This window comes from Penicillium argentinense (genome assembly GCF_028826775.1).
Source record: "Penicillium argentinense strain IBT 30761 chromosome Unknown utg000010l_segment0_segment0, whole genome shotgun sequence".
Classification (NCBI taxonomy): Eukaryota; Fungi; Ascomycota; class Eurotiomycetes; order Eurotiales; family Aspergillaceae; genus Penicillium; species Penicillium argentinense.
The window spans coordinates 1,872,376-1,893,007 of NW_026622669.1; the positions used below are offsets into that span (position 1 = coordinate 1,872,376).

Sequence of the window (20,632 nt, forward strand, 5' to 3'; positions counted from 1 at the left end):
TATTTTTCTGGTGGCACATTGTATTTCCTGTGTGATATCTGGAATTCACAGCGGCTGCCTTGTTCCCACGCATGGGAATTGCGACAATTGGAGGGTGCTCAGCAGCTGAGGCGTAGCCTCTGGCAGCGCAAGTGGTAGGTCGTGCAGGGCGGACATTCAATTTCATCTCGCAAACCATGTTCAATCTCCGGGTGCTTTGCCGAGATCATCCGCAACGGACACTTGCTCTGAAGACGTCCAGCTATGTCTTGATTTTCCACTACACCGCCGCCGGGGCGGGAGCCAAGACCGCACCACGCTGTCAGGTTGAATTCTCGGATGTTTCAACCGTGGATCTTGAGGGCTATCGGTCCTTGGGGGCTGGACATGGCACGCTTGGAATGATCACGCTAGGTGAAGATGTCTTCGTTTGCGTGGTTACGGGTTCTTCACAGGCCGCCACCGTAAGGCCAGGGGAATCTGTGTCGAGGATCGACAACGTAGACTTCTGTGCGTGTTTAAAAGAAACCACACCCCTGTTCCCCGGTCATCCATTCTGACAGCCGTAGATTGCCTCAACCGTTCTGAATACGAATCTGGCCTGGACTACGAGACCAACGCCCAGTTCGCGGCCGAAGAAAGACCCGGAGTGGATGGCAGAGAGATGGTGACCGACCATCCATTTCTGGCCCTCAAGAAACTGCTTGGAGATGGAAGTTTCTATTACAGTCTGGATTTCAACCTCACTGATCGTCTGCAAGACCGGTTAGTCAACCATTCGTTATGAAGGAGCCCTCGTTTAACTTGACAGCAGATCGGATAAGTCAGCAGCTTTCGACGTCGACTCGCTAGACGAGGACATGCTTTGGAACTCCTACATGATTCACCCTCTGCTTTTGTTTCGCAGCCACTTGCCGCCTTCCGAAAAGGGCCATCTCGACGCGTCCCAGCTGTTGACGTGTGTGATCAGAGGGTATGCCAGTACCTTAAAGATTCCGGCGACAATACCGATACTTCCCCACGTGCGGACCAATTTTCCTTCTATGTTGACGATTATCTCTCGACAATCGTCTCGACGTGCCGGCACGAGATTCAACTCCCGTGGAATCGACGACGACGGGAATGTGGCCAACTTCGTAGAGACCGAGGTCATCTTTTGGGTTGCCCCGGGCATTGCTTTTTCCTACGTGCAAATCCGTGGCTCGCTTCCTATCTTCTGGGAACAAACACCGGGTCTAATCCCTGGGCAACAAAAAATCGAAATCACGCGGTCTAGCGAGGCGACCCAACATGCATTCAATCAGCATTTTGAAACCCTCGAGTTGGCCTATGGGGCAGTACATGTGGTCAATCTCCTCAGCGAGCTTCGATCGGGAGAAGCAGAGCTGTCGGCCAAATTCCGACAGCATATTGTCCGTAGCTCGGTCCGGCAGAAGGAGGGATCCGAAAAAGCTGCGCATCATAGTCTTTTGCGAATGACAGAATACGACTTCCTTGCAGAGACACGCGGTCCATCTGGCTATGAGGCAAGCAGCCAAATTAAATATGAGCTGGCGGACTCACTAGATGGATTTGCGTACTTTCTCTCTGAGGACGCCACACGCCCTACCGGGTCTGTTCACAACGGCGAAGGCACCCTGAGTGCCTCTTCTGTCATTCTGCAGCAAGAGGGCGTTTTCCGAACCAATTGCTTGGACTGTCTGGACCGGACAAACCTCGTTCAGACTATCATCAGCGCAATGGCTCTGGAATCGTTCCTTTCCCAGCAGGGTGGCAGGCTTAGCTCGGAGCTCCAGATGCGGCATTCTACTATTTGGGCCGACAATGGCGATGCGCTCTCGAAAATATATGCAGGCACCGGAGCTCTCAAGTCTTCTTTTACACGCCATGGGAAAATGTCTCTTGCTGGAGCACTCGCTGACGCCCGGAAAAGCGCCACTCGGTTGTATGTCAACAATTTCACGGACAAGGCCAGACAGAAGACAATCGACCTTCTATTGGGTCGTCTGGCAAATCAAATACCGGTACACCTATATGATCCGATGAATGATCTGGTCACCGAAGAATTGAATCGGCGGGCTTCAGAGTACTCGTCCACCAAACATGTCCGATTGTGGGTTGGTACATTCAACGTTAATGGCCGCGATGCAAGACCGGGCTCCGATCTTTCGCCTTGGTTATTTCCCCCTGAAGACCAGTCCCGTGAAGATCCCACCATCTTCGCCGTTGGGTTCCAAGAAATCGTGGATCTAAGCCCTCAGCAAATCATGTCAACAGACCCGGGCACACGCAAGGTTTGGGAGAAAGCCGTCCAAGGCTGTTTGAACAGACGCTCAGCAGAGAAGGGAACCGGCAAATACGTTTTGCTCAGGAGCGGACAGCTGGTTGGAGCCGCCTTGCTGATCTATGTAAAAGCGGACGCGCTGAAGGATATCAAGAATGTGGAAGGGGCTGTTAAGAAGGCAAGTTCTGTCCGACAGCTGGTTAATTTTGCCTAGCATCTCCGCTGACTGCTTTGCAGACTGGACTATCCGGGATTGCTGGGAACAAGGGTGGCTGCGCCATTCGTTTTGAGCTCTCAAACACGAGTATATGCTTTGTAACAGCACATCTGGCAGCTGGATTCGCAAATTACGACGAGAGAAACAGGGACTACGAGACAATCGATCGAGGATTGCGATTCCAGAAGAATCGATCAATTGCTGATCACGACACGGTAGTCTGGCTCGGAGATTTTAATTACCGCATCGGCTTGGGCAATCAGATCGTGAGAGACCTTGTGTTGCAGCGTGACTATCAGAAGCTCTACGACAATGATCAGGTCTGTTACAATGCCAATTTTTCTTTTTTTATTAAGCTTTGGCTAACAAACTGCAGTTGAATCTGCAAATGATTGCTGGGAGAGCCTTCCAATTCTTTTCAGAAGGACCTATTGGGTTTGCACCCACATACAAATATGATATTGGAACAGATCACTATGATACTTCGTAAGGTTCCATCTTTTTGTCCCCCTTCCTCTAACCCATCCCCGATCGATTAACAAAGAAACTCATTCTCGTACAGCGAGAAAGCTCGAATCCCTGCATGGTGTGACCGCGTGTTGTGGCGCGGAGCCAATATGCGCCAAACGCAATATAATGTGGCCGACTTGAGGGTGTCAGATCATCGCCCAGTGTTCGCAACCTTCGACTGTCTGGTAGAGGTGATCGATCATGGGCTGAAGGATAACCTGAGACGGTTACTTTACGAACAAAAGCAACGGGATGCTCTCCCCGAATCGGTCCACCTTTTGGATTTGGACGATGAGGACAATATGCCGCAGGACTCTATTGCTCCGGGCCTCCCGCCAGCAAGCTCTGACCGAAGTAAATGGTGGTTGGATAATGGTAAGTGGCACAGCATTTTTCTTCTATTTCTAGTAATGCAATTCATTCTCATTCAAATTACAGGTGCGCCTGTCAAGGCAACGGTGAGACCGCCTCGGGAAGGACTTGTTGCAAATGTCCAACGCAACTCCAATCCATTTTCCTCTGATGCCGAGCCTGATTGGGTAGCGAGCTCTGTATCAAAAGGCAAGAGCTCTCGAATGGACCGAAAGCCAGCGCCTCCGAAACAAAGAACCTTTGGCGAGGGATCGCCTGCAGAGAGGCAGCCCGGAGGTAATGGAGGGTCGACAGTCCCCCGGTCGCCGCCGGCTATTCCTCGAAAGCCCATCTCTTTGAGCTCCCAATCGATGCATCGTGCGCCCGTTGCGGACTCTCAGACTGATGTAGCTCGTGACACGCCACTGCAAGGCAGCTTGAGTCTATCTAGCTCAGTGGGAGTAAATTATGGCAGTACGCCTGATCTTCTAGGAGATGCTGCGAGTGCGCAGATCGAGTGGAAGCCGCTTCTTCCTCAACGATGATTCCAAAGTCTACGAGGTGTGGCCTTGTACTGTGCATTGCCAACCCTAGCAACATCAAAGGCACGACTGGCAGATGAATGGGACCGACGATAGAAAGCAGAAGAATGCTGATTACCACCCTCGAAGTTCAAGAAATATATTCAACTGGTATTTTTGAACATGATAGTAGTATTCGTTTCTGTAACCCATTGGACCATCACACCCCCCGACCTCGACTGTAGGTTTCGTATGAACAACGTCCCGGGCGAATACCTCACCAGCACCACAAACTAACGAGGGTCATACATGCATGCAGACCTTTAGGATCAGACGGAATCCAACTTAAAGTATTAGTTGACGACATCGCAAGATCGCTCGAGTGATAACCCATCGAACTGGAAGCAATAGGCTCTCTTCGATTTGCAGTCTTTTCATCCAACACCAGTCGGCTTTCGCAGGAACAGAGCAGATAGTGAGACAGGATCAAAAACCGATATTATGGGTATAAAGCAGGTCGCTATGGGAGAAGGAACAGCCATCACAGAAAGATTGCCACTTTATATGCTGGTTGATGTGGAGAGCCTTTTCTTACGAGGCGGGTTCGGGCTTTTTCTCCGTCTTGGGAGCTGCTTTTGGCCTGGGAGGTTTCCGCCCGCCCACTATCCAACTGGCAAAGCCTGAAGGCTGACCAGGATTGACACGAGGTTTCTTAACGGCTGTGGGATATGTCAGGTTAATGGCCCGATAAAGGAGTATAATATACATGCCCAGGGAAACTTACGTGGCTTGTCTTTTTTGGGCTCCGCAGGTGCTGGAGCGGCTTCCTTGAGAGGGTCTGCAGGCGGAGGATCTGCAGGAGGAGGGTCGGCTTCTTTGGGCTTCTCAGGGATCGGCCACATGTGCATGGTTATGCTCCAGTCTGGCTCAATCACGGTCTCCCAGACCTGGGGGAGAATGATATCGCCATTGGGGCCAACAAGATCATAATGCCCATCAGCAACATGAGGTCCAATGACCTCGATGTGGAGGAAAGCCTGTTTAATCAAGTCTTCCATCCCCTGGTCGTTGCGGTTTAGTAGCTGCTCATTCTTTGTCTGCTATGAGACATCTGGGATATTGGTTTCTTACCTGCCATGTTGCGCACAGCTCGAAAGGAAAGCTGAATTTTCTGCCCACGGCATCTTTAAATTTGATAGGCTTCTTCTTCTCTGGGGGAGCTGGCTCCGCAGGTGCCGCCGCGCTGGCGGCTTCCGCTGCGGCAGCTGCAGCAGCGGCCGTTGCAGCGGCAGCGGCCTCTGAGGCAGCGGCAGCGGCAGCTTTTTCGGCTTCCTCCTTGGCTTTAGCAGCCTCTTCTGCCGCTCTCTTCTCAGCGTCCGCTCGGGCTAGAGCGGCGGCCTCTTGAGCGATCTTTCTGTCATGAGCAAGTTGCTGCTCACGGGCAGCTTTTTCGGCGGCCTCTCGCTCAATCGCAGCAACCCGAGCGGCTTCCTTGGCCTCTCGTTCTGTGCGTTCATCCAGAATCAATTTCTCCAGCCTTGCAATTGCTTCGTCCTTTGCTGCGTCAGCAGGTGGCGGAGCAGGGGTGGGAGCCGGGGCTGAAGCTGGAGATTGAGGCGCAGGTGCAGGAGTCGGCGCAGGCGGTGCCTCCGGTTGTTGGGTTGGGGTGGGAACGTGTGGGTATTGTGGGAAATAAGATTGTGGGTGCATTCCAGGCATCATAGCGTAAGGGTCGCGGTAGTTGTAGTAGGCATTGGGCGCATAAGCCACCATCTCGTGATGGAAGGGAGACCCAGCGAATGGCGAGGGGGGAGCCATGTAGGCTCAGCGGGTGTGCTATAGCTTGTTGAGATGGGTCGCGTGGATCAATACGCGCGTGGGGTGGCTGGCGAGAAGGGTGTCGTGGGAGTGCTTGGTCTTGCGCATAGAACGGATGCATCGCGCCACCGTGGGGGCCCTGGAACTGAGCTCCATAGGGATAGCCATACGGCTGGGGCGCAGGATTGGCATGCGGGTGCCGGATGAGCTGATCTGACTGGAGAGCGCCGCTTGGGTGCGCGTAGGCACCATGACCGCCGGGTGGAAACCCATTGAAGGTTTGGCCGGACGAAGCGCTTTGCGCATAACCGCCGGGCGGGGGCGGGGGCGGCGCTGGGGGCCATCGATCGCGCGTGGCCCGAGGATAAGGGTTTGCGAACTCCTCCGAATCCGGACTGCCGGGCGACTCTGGAGAAGCCTGTCGCCGGACTCGAGACGGCCCATAGGAGTCCATGTGCCGACGCGATTGTGGGCGACGGGCCGAAGCCGAGCGAGAACCGTGGATCGAGCGGTTACGTTGCGAGGTCCTTGGTCGAGAGGCTGAATCAGACGGTTTCAATTCTTCCTGGTATGGCAGGTATTCCCACTCATCGTAGTCTTGGTATTCATGGCTCCCTGAGACTGAAGGTATTGAGACCTGCACGCCCGAGGACTCCTCCTCGTCAGACAGAGAGTGATCCGAACCGTCCGGATCTGCGGGGTCAATCTGAATGCTGAACCTGGATAGGGGGGCGGGAGAGTCAGCAAGGACAGAGGGGCGGGTAGAAGATGTAAGGACAGAAGTGGGAGCGAGAAGGCGAGTTGGGCGAGATGATAAAAGCGGGAAAAAGGGAGAAAAAGAAGAAGAGGGAGGGGGGCTGAGGGAGTCAAAACATACGTCATAGAGGTAGAGCCTCTGCTCTATAATGTAAGAATATATGAAAAGACGGGATCAAATGTAATGTCCCTCTCTCTCTCTCTCTCTTGGTCCACGGACTCAAAGCGAGGAGGGAGTGCAGCAGCAGGGATGGATGGTGGGGGTTGGTGGTTTATTTTTTTTTTGGCCAGGGAGTCGCGGCACGCGGGGGGTTCGCATTGACTCTTTGAGCCCCGCTAGATTGAGATCCCTTGCGCCCAGGGGGGAGGAACACTGTCAATGTCAAAAAAAGTACCGGGGAGTTTCAAAGGCGAAAAGCAAAAAAAAAAAGGAAATTAAAAGGTCGGGGAGAGGGCTTTTTTGAGGGGGGGAGGTGTTTTTTGCCCGATTTTGGTTTTTATTGGGCTGAGTTGGGCATAACGGGTGTAACCAACAGGTAAGGCAGTGTTACTGTATGATTCATTCCCTTTTTTCTTTCTCTCCATCCCTTTGGCTTCTCGATGATGGCTGACAGGATATAGATCTGCTGCCCGAGAATGCCCAATCATTGGAACTCGGAGACTTATCGAACGATCCAGAATTGGGTTGAGACGAGTCATCTATGTACTTCCCATGCGCAATGCAGGGTGATCCAAGCGATCAGCAGGGCAAATGAAGGATGGAACTGGGTCTGGGCCGTCTTTCATTGACAACTGGCATATTAGATGAGGGTATCCACGAGAATATTTGGTACAGAAAGGAGAAGTCACAGAGGAGTAAAAGCAAAGGAAAACCAAAAGCCAAACTATTGAGCTTGAGCCAGACGATTCAGCAATTCTTTGGCCGCGATGAGTTCGCTGCGACTCGATGCCCAATGCTGATCATCGACCGATCGAGACTGGACGATCTCTCCAAGTCGCTGAAGAGCAAAGCGCTTCAATCGATCCAGGGTAATCCTGGAGGGCACTGGCGGGTCCGAGGGGCGCTCGCCCGCGTGTTCGTTCTCGATCATTCGGGAAGTTGCCTAAGAAAAGATTGGCAAGTCAGCGAGAGGCGCCCAGCGATCAATCAGGCGGGAATAGAGCCCCAACGTACAAGAGCCAATCCATAGAACCCGCGCAGGTAATCATCACAGAGTTCGATGCTTCGACAGAAATGCTGCACCGACTTGCCTGCAAGTCGGGATGCGTCATCCTCACCAGACGAGGAGCTGACATACAGAAGCTCACCAAGCCGGGCATGAATCTGTATGCTTGTTAGTCTCAGCCTTAACAGGCAGCAAGCCACCAAGCAATAATGTTGCCATACATTCCAAGAGTTAGGTGCAATCAGCAAAGCCTCCTCCAGGCTGAAGATTGCTTGAGAGCTTAGGCCTTGGGTTTGATAGAGATCGGCCAGTTCGCACCAGGCCTCAGCATCGGTGGGCAAGGCTTCGAGGAGTTGAATGAGGGCGAAGATCGCATCAGCGGGTCGGTCGAGAGAACGTAGCAGAGCAACTCGCCGCTTCATGATGGGCTAGTGACTTGTTAGACTGGGAAGACCCTGGCAGAGGGAACAAAACGAACCACATTGACAGGGTTTTCAGATAAAATCTTCTCGTATTCCTGCAGACACTTCTCCAAAGCTGCTCGATCCTTCGCTGTCGCCTCCTGATACAGACCCCGAAGTCCCATTACCCTCTCGTTGGAGGGACCGAACCGATGGCTGAGGCGATCGAGGCATGCTTGTGCAGACTGATCATCACCTGTGCGAAGACAGGCAAGTAGCAATTGCTCAATCCGGCCATACTCCTCGGCCGTACCCGTAGAGGATGCCGAACTCGCGTTCATCGGATTGGGACCCAGAATGACTGGTGCCTGTTGAGCCAAGTGAAGTGCAGAGATCAGATCTGATCCATTGATGTCACGGATATCAGCAGAAGCACCCATTATCGATCTCGAAACGGCTCCCCTTGGAACCGAGAGAAAGCAATTGACAGAGTAGAGCTGTAATTCGAAAGACGCAAGAAACGCTTCCCTCAGACCAAGTCTCTTGGGGTGAATTGCCAGGTCCAGCTAGGCGGAGACTCCGCGGAGTGGAGCCCCGGCGATACACGGTCCCGTGATCCTTTATCGCTCCCCGCGTAAATGACATCGTTTCCTTCCATGCGCATCGCAGGCTCTCTGCGACGCGAAGAAACACGCTGCTGCCCAAAAGCCAGTGGCTCATGTCCAAATCCATATTCCTATTAGGCGTTGGCATCCAGTCGCCAGGGAAGCAAGCGAAATGTGAGCATCGGAAGACCGGCATCGGTATTGATGACGGCGTCGGAAGAGCTGTTGCTATACAGACCAGGAACTAACTCAGTACTCACCAGGTTCGAAAAATCACTCTATGACCTGATCAAGGGTCTCCGGAGCCACAAAGGTGGGGAAGATGAATACATCCAGAATTCTCTTCGTGAATGCAAGGCCGAGATTAAATCGCAGGATATGGGTATGCGCCGCCATATGTCATCCCCACCGCCACGACAGATGAAGATGATATTGACCTACCCGTGCAGATAGAAAAGCTACGGCACTCTTGAAGCTGATTTATCTCGAAATGTTTGGATACGATATGTCGTGGGCGGCATTTAATGTGCTGGAGGTCATGTCGTCGGCGAAGTATCTACAGAAGCGAGTGGGCTACCTGGGTGCCGTGCAAAGTTTCCGACCGGACACCGAGGTCTTGATGCTGGCAACAAATATGCTCAAGAAAGTCTGTCTACCCTTTCCTTTTCCCTTTTATATTCAGAGATTGTGCCCGTGGAATGTCCAGAAATCCCTGACCGAATGTTCCCAATTCTAGGACATTGTATCTCCCAATATCCCCAGCTTGTCCTTACCGCTGGCCACTCTACCGCATATACTCACACCATCGCTTTCCATGTCCCTCTTGCCCGATATATTATCACGCCTTTCGCACTCCAGCGCCGTGGTTCGCAAGAAGACAATCGTCTGTCTCTACAGAATCTCACTCGTGTACCCGGAAGCATTGAAGCTGGCATGGCCCAGAATCAAGGACCATCTCATGGACGAGCAAGAAGATAGCAGTGTAACTACAGCTGCCATCAATGTTGTGTGTGAACTTGGATGGCGGCGGCCCCATGACTTTCTTCCGCTGGCACCGCGACTTTTCGAGCTTCTTGTGGACAGTGGCAACAATTGGATGGCAATTAAAATCATCAAGCTCGTGGGTCATCTTATCATGCTACTTTTAGAGTACCACTGGATCTGACCCGCTATTTAGTTTGCAACCTTGACACCACTGGAGCCGCGGCTAACACGGAAGCTTCTGCGACCATTGACCAATATCATCCAAACCACGACGGCAATGTCACTGCTCTACGAGTGCATCAATGGCATCATTCAGGGTGGCATTCTTGACGGTGAAGACAATTTGCAAGAAAGAGATGAGGTTGCAAGCCTTTGCGTGGGGAAACTCCGCGGCATGATCGTCATGGACTCAGATCCTAATCGTAAGTTACTCTAATCCGTGTTCCCGAATCAGTCTCTAATTTCCAATGGAACAGTCAAATATGTTGCCCTTCTCGCACTGAACCGCATTGTGACGACACATCCCATGCTAGTATCAATGCAGCAGGATGTCATCATGGAGTGCTTGGATGATGCCGATATCTCAATACGACTACAGGCTTTGGAGCTGGCAGCCGGAATGGTCACAAGCGACACTCTCCTGACAGTGGTCAATCGCTTGGTTGAACAACTCCGATTCGTTTCGACCTCATCTCCTAAAGAATTGTTTGTTCCGGAGGCTGAAGACTTCGAAAACCGGAAGGTATCTCATGTTGAAGCGGAGGCTACGATGATCCTGCCCAACGACTACCGAACCGAAGTTGTTCATCGTATCCTCGATATTTGCGCACAAAACAACTACTCGGAAATAACCGATTTTGAGTGGTACGTCGGCATTCTAGTTCAGCTTGTCGGTCTTCTCCCACCATTGGAAATGGACGACTACTGGTATCAATCAAATACGACCCAAGAAACTGTATTTGGTTCGAAAACGACTGTGGCATTCCGAATCGGCGCGGAAATCCGCAATATAGCTGTGCGGGTCAAGGGCGTGCGCTTGGAGGCGTGTCAGGCCGCTGAATCTCTTCTGCTCGTTGACAATCGGCCAATTCTGTTTCCGGTTGGTTCCAGTGTTGGCGAAGATGTCCTGGGTCCCATTTCCTGGGTTGTCGGTGAATATGCAGAATACCTCCGATCTCCTGCTCGGTCCCTACACTCGTTAATTGACCCGGGTAATATTGCGTTACCCCCCAAAACCCTCCAGCTATTCTTGCAGGCGATACCCAAGGTCTTTGTGCAAGCTATTCGGGCGTGTGAATCGAAGGACTCGTGGAAAAGCGAAATATCCCTGCTTCTTGCCCGCATTGTCGAGTTCCTTGAATCCTTGGCAGCCCATCCAGATCTGGATGTGCAAGAAAGGGCCATTGAGTTTTTGGAGGTCCTTCGCTTGGGCTCTGATGCATTGCGCTCCGAGGCGTGTGAGGTGCCATTTCTTTTGACCTCGGTCATTCCAAGTTTATTCGGGGGTCTGGAGTTGAACCCTGTGGCTTTCACTGCTCAGAAGAAAGTAGTCTTGCCTCCGAGTTTACGGCTGGGCGAAGCGTTCAATGATGACCTACCAGGGCTCTTTCACTGTCTGGACAGCTCGCTGTCGGATACGGATCAGCACAGTACCTTGCAGGATTTCTACTATATTCAAGACCCATCTCCACCCACGAACAAACCAGTCTACGATCCCACTGGCGCTGGGGGATATCTTGATATTTCCTATCAGAATACCCTGGGGGAAATTCCCAATGACTCCGCTGGTGACAAGCCGAGGTCAGAGCGTCGAGAACGCTATCGAGATGACCCCTTCTATATCGCGCCTATTGGTGTGCCTCCTGGTGTATCTGCACCATCGCATGGTTTTCTCGGACCCTCCAGTGGTGAGATTTTCGATATTGACACCATCCCGATCGTTGACCTGAAATTGGAAGATGGGCAAAAAGGTGACGTGAGGGGTGAGCCACCTGGAACCCGGCGGCATCAGCCTCGGAAGTTGGAGGTTGCTGGGGACGAAACATTTGGGGTCGAGGATCCCCCAGTTCGAGATTCTTTACTAGGGAATTGTGGGGTTCATACCGGCAACAAACGCTCTGTGCTCCAGATAGACTCCAGCAGTCTCGGGGTTTCAACCCCGGGGGCAATGGCGAAGGAGATGCCGTGTCACCAGGCGACGAGGGAGATATCGAGATGAAGAAAGCCATGCAGGATGTGGAGCAAGTACGTTTGCGTATGCAGCGTGCATCTGAACGGATCCATCTGGAGGGAACACCAGCTGAGGGTACGCTAGTCAAGAAGAAAAAGAGCAAAAAGAAGCATGTCGCTACACGGGCCAGCCATAGCGATGCTACATCCAAGGGGGGTGAGCACCTGGAAGCAAAAAAGAAACGAAAGAAGATACACAGGCATGAAACTCCAGAAATAGCTTAGACAGTATAATACAATGACTTTCTCCTTTATCAGATCAAACCAGACCATTCCTTTTCATCCACTTCGTGTCACTATCTTCCTCGAATCGTCCTGCTGGCTTTAGGTGGACGTTGGTGAAGCAAACCGATGGGCGATGGCGATGGCGATGGCGATGGTATGGGATATGTATGCATAGCACCAGCGATAGTTTCAGATCAAGGAGAGGGGGGGTATCGTTTAAATGAAAACGGCCAGTGGATTGTCTATCCGGTGAGGCGCGAGAGCATGGCGGCGATGGAGGTCCAGAGCTCTGGAACAATTCTGAGGAGCTCCAGGAGAAGGCCGCCGCAGACAACAAAGGCGAGGACAACTGTTCCAACATTGATTAGAATGAATGCTATGCGGAATTGCCTTGGATTGAGAGATTCACTTACCAACCCAGCCGGCCGAGACAGGAGACTTTGTCACTTGCTTGGGCTTTATGGTTGACCCTCTCCCACGCTTGGCCGCTTCGTTCTTTGCGAAGCGCTCGTTTGCGCGGCGTTGTTGGGGGGTTTGGGCCTCGAATTCCCCGGGTATGTCAGTAACGATCCTGGTTCGTCTGATCGGATATTAATATATTGGCTTACCATGGTTATCGTGGATTTCAAGGTGTGTTAGGGAGGGTTGGTTAGTTGGGGAGATTGGAGGTTATCGCAGATCGGCCATGTCTCCGGGCGGAACCAAAGAGGCCACGTTGTAACCAATGCCTACGCATATACTAGTAAGCTTGTCTCAAAAATCTCTCTTGCTGAGCTTGCGATGGTTACTCATAAGCACTCAGAAACATGCTGCCCTGTCAATTCAAGCTTTTGCTGCTTGGTTGTCCTCCGTGCCTGGTTCCTGCTCTTAAGTGGTCGAATTTCCCGTTCTCGGTTTCCCGCTCCATTTATGGTTCGTAATCTACTACAGGTAGAACAGGCAAGGGGTTGCTGGTACCCTCTCTATATCTACTCGCCTGAAGCCCCTATATCTAGGGATCTCTGTTATGTGCACGTAGTGTTTTTATCATGTAAATTCCTACTACAACAACCAACACGTATACGGTATACATCACTTAGCTGCACCATGCTCCTAGCCAGGCCAGCCCTTAGATACTGTAAAAAAAAAATTCTCGAATCCCTCTCTGGCACCCTTTCCCTGGTAATGGGTAGGATGGGAAATGGATAATTGAATCAATAAACAAATAATAACTAAATAATGCTTAATTAATTGGCCCTGTGATTACTGATCCTATACCAGTAATCGATTTCTCTAGTGGACAGTGGGCCGTGGCCACTTGCCAATAGAAGCCGTGCAGCCTGTACTATACTACCTATATATTAGAATAGTCACTGCAAATGCAGGCCTTGTCTACTTATATAGCTACCTCCTTTGGGATTACAAACACTGCTTTACTCTCTAGCTTGCTAGCACGTAATACTTGGTACTTAAGTGAGCAAGATTCAAATATGCTTAATATTTTGAATTTGTGGTACTATATGTTACCTTCTCACGGCCCTTACCACGCAGCATGGCATTATGATACCCTCATTAGTTCAATAGAGAATATATTAGCAAAAACTCTATAGTTTTGCAAGAAAACTATATAGATAAACTATTTAGTTTAATCTAGCTTCCTGCAAGACCTTATAATCTCTATATGATATATATTAGTAGTTAAAGAGAGGGCGTTATTAGTTAAATATTTAAGATATATAATGTTGAGATCGGCTACGACGAAGCACTGAATTTTGAATGAGGGGCACCTAGACAAATCGACCTCAATGGAATTGAAAGAACTTGACTGTATCAAACTGTCTACATGCGATTCTGGGGAAATTTGTCCCCGAACGGGCGGCAAGCCCCTGACAGTAGTAAACCCCCACAATCGGACTCGATCGGTGCTCTTCCATGAAGATCCCCCGAATGTAGAATATAATGGCGGCAAGAGCGCTTGAAGCGCATATCAAGCTCAGTGCCTCCGGTTTCCCTGGACAGGCATGCCGACAGAAGTTGGGAATGAGGCATCAACTCGGTGCCTTGTCCTGGAACCTCAACACACTCATTCGGCATGGCGAAGGGTAAAGAAGAAGGGAAAACGAATCAAATAAAACCGTGGTCAACGAATAGAATATTGATCCTGATTGGTCAGGTCAAAATACTGCACCCACTAAGTTGTGTAGGGTGGGTGGCACCCCCGGAGGTGTTGCGACCGGTACGGGGTTTCGTGAAGCTTGAATAGCTTCAGATTTTTAATTTTTTAATTTTTAATTTTAATTTTAATTTTATTCTTCAAAATGGAGCATTCACATGAACTTATCATGCTTGATCTTGGGAAGTGGCCTAGTTAAGCCATCGGCAACCAACTCGGTTCCTGGAATCTATTCCAGGATGACTTTGCCTTCTTGCACCTTCTCTCGAATCCAATGGTGGTGTACCTCGACATGCTTGGTTTTGCTATGTGACTTCTGATTTATGGTCATGGCTATAGCGGATTGACTGTCCGTATGCAGGTATAGTGGCACTTTGTCGTCTTTGACGGGTCCTAACTAAGTAGGCGTTGAATCCATATGCCTTCGCTACCTGCCTCCGACATTGCCATATTTTCGGCTTCGGCAGACGACTTGGCCGTACAGCTCTGGCGTTTTGACGACCAGGCAACTGGCCCCCCGCCACGAAGAAGATGTAGCCAGAACGGCTTTTGCGGGTGTCAGGGCATGAAGCGTACGAAGCATCCACGAATCCTTGTAGGCCGACGTCTTCGGCCGAGTTCTGGATGTTGAGATCGGCTGAATGGTGCAGACATGGCGCGAGGCGTTGGGCAGCTTGACGATGCTCCTCGTTCGGGTTTGTTAGGAACGAGAGATCACACTTAAAGCGTATGCGATGTCAGGACGGCAAGTCGTCATGGCGTACATGAGTGAGCCGACGTCCGACTAGTAGTCGCGAATGGCTGACTTGGTGGCTTGATGGCTGTCTGGGGCCATCTTTAGCTCCGATATTAGTGGTGTCGACGGTTTGTGGCGTTCAAGGTCGGACGTTTTGCAAATATCTCTCGTGATTGTGTCGTTTATAGGTCTTCTGGTTGATGCTGAGCTTGCCTGCATCCCGATCGTGCGTGACCTTAAGGCCAAGTTAGTGGGTGACGGGGCCAGGGTCAGATATAGACCATTTTGTGGAGATGATTCGCTTCACACGGTCGACACAAGACCCCTGCATTTATCTTCGCCGCGATGTGCAGGGGGTGGTCTTCATCTTCGTCTACGTCGATGACATGCTCATCGCAGCTTCGACGGAAGACTTGATCAACCGTACGAAGCGAATCATCTCCAGAAAATGGTCTATATCTGACCCTGGCCCCGTCACCCACTAAATTGGCCTTAAGGTCTACCCGAGATTCATCGGAAGGTCGGGATAGACCCCGAATGCCGACATAATTTTATAGAATCTCTTAAAATATAATTTTTTGTACTAGATAATTAGTCTAATTAAAATACTAGAATAAAAAACATATTATTTTATTTAAACATTACTTATATAGTTAGATGGATACTCTATTATATAATTGTAACAATTATTAACTATTTAATTTAAATATATTAATTATATAATATAAAAAATTTTAATACTATTCTGTTGGAAGTCAAAGTAGTTCAACACCTGACTTCTAAGGCTGTGATGTAATCCTGATCAGCTCACTGGGGAATAAGAGAGTTAGCTCGTGTGTAAAGGGGAGAGTACGAAATTTACCCCGCTTTCGCTTATATTGTTTGTCTGCTTGTTTGCTTCTATTTTGGTCTATTTATATGAGATTGATTCCAACGTTAGCTAGTTAGGCAGTTGAAAGTTCTCATCTCTGAATATTAGCTGTTCTCACCCATCTTATCTTTCCACGTCAATCGAGGTCCAGCACATGACTAAGACGAGTCATAGACCCCGATTGCTGACATATCCTATCCTATTCTGTAATTTATTATAATTAGGATATTTATTAACGTAATCCACAAGCGAGTGAAACACCCAACCAATACCGAATTTTTAAAATAGAGGCCGTTCAACCAAAACACATTAATTAATTCAAATATAGCGATTTTTACATGAATTGATCTTGTGTCCAATCTCTCTACACCCACTACACCTGGGCCAAGCCCTTTTGGCTGGCTGGTCTGGCTGATTAGGCAGATCACCCTGCGTATGTTACACTACTCCGTCACATTCAACTGGTTGGTTTAGGTGCTGAGCTAGCTGTAGGCCCTCTTCAACTGAAAGGCCTCCTTCATGTGGTATCTGCCGATTCGATCGTGTGCGTTTCTGGCGTTCTCATTCGCTGCACGTAGATTCGTGACTTCTTGCGCTAGTAGCGCTGTGTTATGTCGCGATTGATAGTGGCCTTTGATAATCCGATCTAGTATAATTTTTGACGCAGTCGGAGGGCTATTTGACCATTGCTTTAGTAGTTCCTTAAGTATCGAAGCTTGCTTATTTAGTTGAACGGCAGTTTTAGGCGTTTTTGGTGTTAATTGGCTGGATCTGCTGCTTGGCCGGCTACTCGGTGGTGTTGGCGTTCGAAGTGAAATGCTGAGTTTTGAAAGCACCCGTTCTGGGTCAATTGGAACAAGACCAGTAGCAGCGAAGCTACTTTGAATAATGTGTGGTTGAAAGGCCTCCACATGCGCCCGAGGGTAATCTGCGAGAAAATCGAGTTTATCGATATGGTTGTATCCAACGCGTGCTAGATCGCTCACGAAGCGGCCGTACGCGCGGTTAAGCACAGCAAAACATCCAACATCAAGCGGTTGTAGTAGATGTGAGGAATGTGCAGGCATACAAAGTGGTATACTATTGTTTTCTTTGCAGATTCGATCGAATTGAGGTGTAAGATTGCTCCCGTGGCCGTCAAGGATCAATAGCCGATATTTCCCTCGTATACGCGAATTTGTTGATGGAATAAACAGCTTTTGTAGCCAGCGAAGGCCAATTTCATCAGTAGCCCACCCGTTATTTGAGACCTCGAATCGCCAATCTTGCGGTAAGTTATCGAACCAGGATTCGTTGTAAATCTGGCCCTTGAATATCACACATGGAGGTAGCGAAAAACCATTAGCGCAAATTGCTTCGATTACTGTGACCCATTCCCGATTTCCTGGTTGTAAAACTGATCGCCGACCGTAGTATTCAGCTCGAGTAATTACTTTTTGCGCTGATATAAGGCCCAGCGCGAATCCAATCTCATCAAAGTTGTAGATAACCTCTGGTTGAATCCCATTCTCATTAATCTCGCGTTGTATAGTAGTAAACCACTCTCGTAACGATTTTGGGTTTTCATTTAGGGCACGTTGATAATCGAAGCGTCTCGAGAAGCGTGTACGAAGTTCCTCACGACGTTTAACGAAGTTTGATACCCAATTCTGACCGACGGTCAAAGGGGGAGTCGATCCACGCGCTGCAAGAAAGACATTGGCCATTTCTCGTACAGTAGCGGGCCTAGGCGCTGCTCCACGCGAATCCATAGAGAAGACCCATTCAACAAGCGAATCCTCTTCTAATTGGGTCAATTTATGCGAATTTGCGCGTATGTCGACGCGTGAGGTTATCCCCTTCACCCGCCGGGATAAGGTTGCATAGGATACGCCATATAGCCTAGCAGCTGCGCGAATCGATTTGAGTCGGCCATTTTTGACATCCTGGAGGGCTAGTAGGATTCTGCCCTCTTGCTGTATCGAATCCTGTGAGGATCGCGAGCGATTTGTTGGCATGGTTGGTAGCTGAAGAAGGTAGGTAGGAAGGAATACGCGATTTCTGGTGGGTGTTTCACTCACTTGTGGATTACGTTAATGGAATATTTTTGATGACTATTTATTTGTTTTATTATATAATAATTCTAAATATTTGAATCATATTAAATATTATATCTCTATTATTTTTAGATAATAATAAATTATCAATCTACTAGTATTATAAACCTAAGCTGTCTCCTTTGAAATATGTCTTAAGATTATAAAGACAGAGGAATAATTATTTAATACCTCAGAAAATCTATAAGGTACCTCTTTTTAATATATATTACAATTATCTGTCGGCATTCGCTGGTATGCGATGATAAAGCAAGTTGACTGATGGTAAATCATATAACCACGAATGTGTGGAAGAAGAGTGAGATCAGTCAAAGAGATAGAACTGTCTGATTAACAAATAATGTAGCTAAGTAGATATATATAACTATAGACCGAGAATAGAACAAATAGTGCAAACAAAATATGCAAGTGAAAAAAGGCACGAACAGGGATAGTTCGATACATTAAACGCCATGCATCTAATGTGGCTTCAATATATTGGACGCCACTCATAGATAGGGAAGGTTCAGTATTCAGAACTTCGGATGAACTATCGGCCGTCACTCCCAAGGGTAATCACGTGTGATTTCCCGACAACTTCCATTTTATATATTTGAAATTTTTTTTATATTAACAAGCTAATTGAAAATTCAGTTATCTAGTAAATTTAGTTTATCGTATTATGAATATTTCAATCTCCATTATTATATGTTGAGGTTCCAGGACAAGGCACCGAGTTGATGCCTCATTCCCAACCTCTGTCGGCATGCCTGTCCAGGGAAACCGGAGACACCGAGCTTGATATGCGCTTCAAGCGCTCTTGCCGCCATTATATTCTACATTCGGGAGATCTTCAGGGAAGAGCACCGATCGAGTCCGATTGTGGGGGTTTTACGACTGTCAGGGGCTTGCCGCCCGTTCGGGGACAAATTTCCCCAGAATCGCATGTAGACAGTTTGATAGTCAAGTTCTTTCAATTCCATTAATGTCGATTTGTTTAGCTGCCCCTCATTCAATATTCAGTGCTTCGTCGTAGCCGATCTCAACAACGCGTACTATCTACTAATTGAACAATTATTAAACTAGTAGTATCCTAACTATAGGACCCCTAAACTATAGGAGTCCTCTAAGACCCATAATATATAGTGATAGAAAAAAGTCAAATTTAAGATAAAACTCTGTAATTTATTATCTTCATTATATACTTTAATCTAAGTATCTAACCTAAAGTGATTTAATTATTTTCCTTCGGCTTATAATAAGATAGAGTATAAAATCCAATATTTCAATGTTTTAAAATGTTTTAATCTATATATTGTATAACCTATCCTCAATTAGATATATAATCGTTATATTTTGTAATCATAATCATAATGTTGATATTATATTAAGTCTAAATTTAAATATTAGAAAAAATATTATAAATTTATTCTTTACATACCTACGAACTTCCGTGAATTTAAATAGTGTTAGTCTAGATTTATTTATTTCTTAGACCTTTGCTTTTTAGTACTAATCAAACATAAATTTATAGGTTAATAATTCCTTTACAATATCTTATAAGTCAAATCTAAATATAACTATGGCTTTGCTTCGAAAGAATTTACATTTAATTATAGAATCTGTTGAAAGTCAAAGTACTTTTAACACCTGACTTTCAAGGCTGTGATGTAATTCTGATCAGCTCACTGGGACTTAAAACTCAGAAGAGAGTCAGCCCGTGGATTAAAGGAAAAATACGAGCTTTACCCCGCTTCTTGCTTACTGTGTTTGTCTGCTTGTTTGCTTTTATTTTAGTCTATTTAACTTGTTATACGAGATTAATTCTAACGTTAGTTAGGCAGATATTCAGTCAGACCCTGAGACAGTTTCTCAATCTCATCATCTGTTCTCACCCATCTTATCTTTCCACATTATTTAGGGTCCACCACATGACTCGCTTTGTCATAGACCCCGAATGCTGACAGAATCTTAGATATTTTTTTCAGAAATAAAAATATCCTCTATATAATTGTTGGAAGTTAACACGCGTCAACACCTAACTTCTAAGGCTGCGATCAAATTTACCTGGGTAATTAATGGAGCCCCCTGCGCTCAGCACCGCCAAGAGTCATGTGATCCCCCCGGGAACCACCCTGGGCTCACCTGGATTCTAGATTAATTGGCTAGGACTCGAGGTTTATCAGAGCGTCGTCCTACGGATGAGAGGAAAGGCAAACGTCTTTTTCGTATGAGTGATTTATTATATTTACCCCGCTTTCTTTTCTACCATGTTTATCCTTGTTTATTTCCATTTCGGTCCATTTAACGTAGTTCACCACCGAGAGAGCCACACCGCCGAATGAACCACCCCAACCAACTACTTTCTACTATTTAGTGCATTTTATCAACCATAAAGAAAGTATTTATTGATCAATCTCTAACTGGACACGCATTTCTCTTATGCCCTATCTCCCCACATTTACCACATTTTGGTAGGCGTCGTTGCGATGGTGCTACAGCAGTTTGAATATGCTGCGTCGGTAATGCTGGTGCTGGTGCTGGTGCTTGTGGTATAGGCTCAGGCGCTTGTATGAGCTCCTGAACTTCCTGCACTGATAATCCTCCATCATGTGGTGGTATTCTTCTATTTGATCGACGTCGCTTTTGCTTCTTTTCCTCTAGCCCAGCGCGTAGACCCTGGTTTTCTTGCTTGGTAAAAAGTAGCTCTGTCATGACTTGCCCAAGCGCTTTATATGCCTGGTCAACCACT

The 20,632-nt window shown here is 48.2% G+C and overlaps 5 protein-coding genes across 5 annotated transcripts; 2 read left to right on the top strand and 3 right to left on the bottom strand.

Annotated features, from left to right (window-relative positions):
• Positions 1 to 176: 176 nt before the first annotated feature.
• Positions 177 to 3,886, top strand: N7532_010386 (SacI domain and endonuclease/exonuclease/phosphatase family protein; the record flags this gene model as incomplete). The annotated part of the gene is made up of 7 exons (XM_056622877.1): positions 177 to 489; positions 549 to 744; positions 794 to 2,462; positions 2,501 to 2,800; positions 2,857 to 2,966; positions 3,043 to 3,365; positions 3,429 to 3,886. 7 exons carry the CDS (start codon positions 177 to 179, stop codon positions 3,884 to 3,886), a joined length of 3,369 nt encoding a protein of 1,122 aa, XP_056470293.1.
• Positions 3,887 to 4,453: 567 nt separating this feature from the next.
• On the bottom strand, positions 4,454 to 6,134 carry N7532_010387 (uncharacterized protein; the record flags this gene model as incomplete). Its single annotated transcript, XM_056622878.1, has 4 exons — positions 4,454 to 4,581; positions 4,647 to 4,923; positions 4,994 to 5,685; positions 5,735 to 6,134. 4 exons carry the CDS (start codon positions 6,132 to 6,134, stop codon positions 4,454 to 4,456), a joined length of 1,497 nt encoding a protein of 498 aa, XP_056470294.1.
• Positions 6,135 to 7,320: 1,186 nt separating this feature from the next.
• On the bottom strand, positions 7,321 to 8,443 carry N7532_010388 (uncharacterized protein; the record flags this gene model as incomplete). Its single annotated transcript, XM_056622879.1, has 4 exons — positions 7,321 to 7,539; positions 7,611 to 7,760; positions 7,824 to 8,030; positions 8,081 to 8,443. The coding sequence occupies 4 exons, from the start codon at positions 8,441 to 8,443 to the stop codon at positions 7,321 to 7,323; spliced, it is 939 nt and encodes a 312-aa protein (XP_056470295.1).
• Positions 8,444 to 8,812: 369 nt separating this feature from the next.
• Positions 8,813 to 12,046, top strand: N7532_010389 (putative AP-3 complex subunit delta; the record flags this gene model as incomplete). Its single annotated transcript, XM_056622880.1, has 6 exons — positions 8,813 to 8,990; positions 9,058 to 9,254; positions 9,345 to 9,728; positions 9,786 to 10,014; positions 10,069 to 11,711; positions 11,732 to 12,046. 6 exons carry the CDS (start codon positions 8,813 to 8,815, stop codon positions 12,044 to 12,046), a joined length of 2,946 nt encoding a protein of 981 aa, XP_056470296.1.
• A 242-nt stretch (positions 12,047 to 12,288) lies between these two features.
• On the bottom strand, positions 12,289 to 12,657 carry N7532_010390 (RAMP4 family protein; the record flags this gene model as incomplete). The annotated part of the gene is made up of 3 exons (XM_056622881.1): positions 12,289 to 12,395; positions 12,460 to 12,586; positions 12,655 to 12,657. The coding sequence occupies 3 exons, from the start codon at positions 12,655 to 12,657 to the stop codon at positions 12,289 to 12,291; spliced, it is 237 nt and encodes a 78-aa protein (XP_056470297.1).
• Positions 12,658 to 20,632: the final 7,975 nt, after the last annotated feature.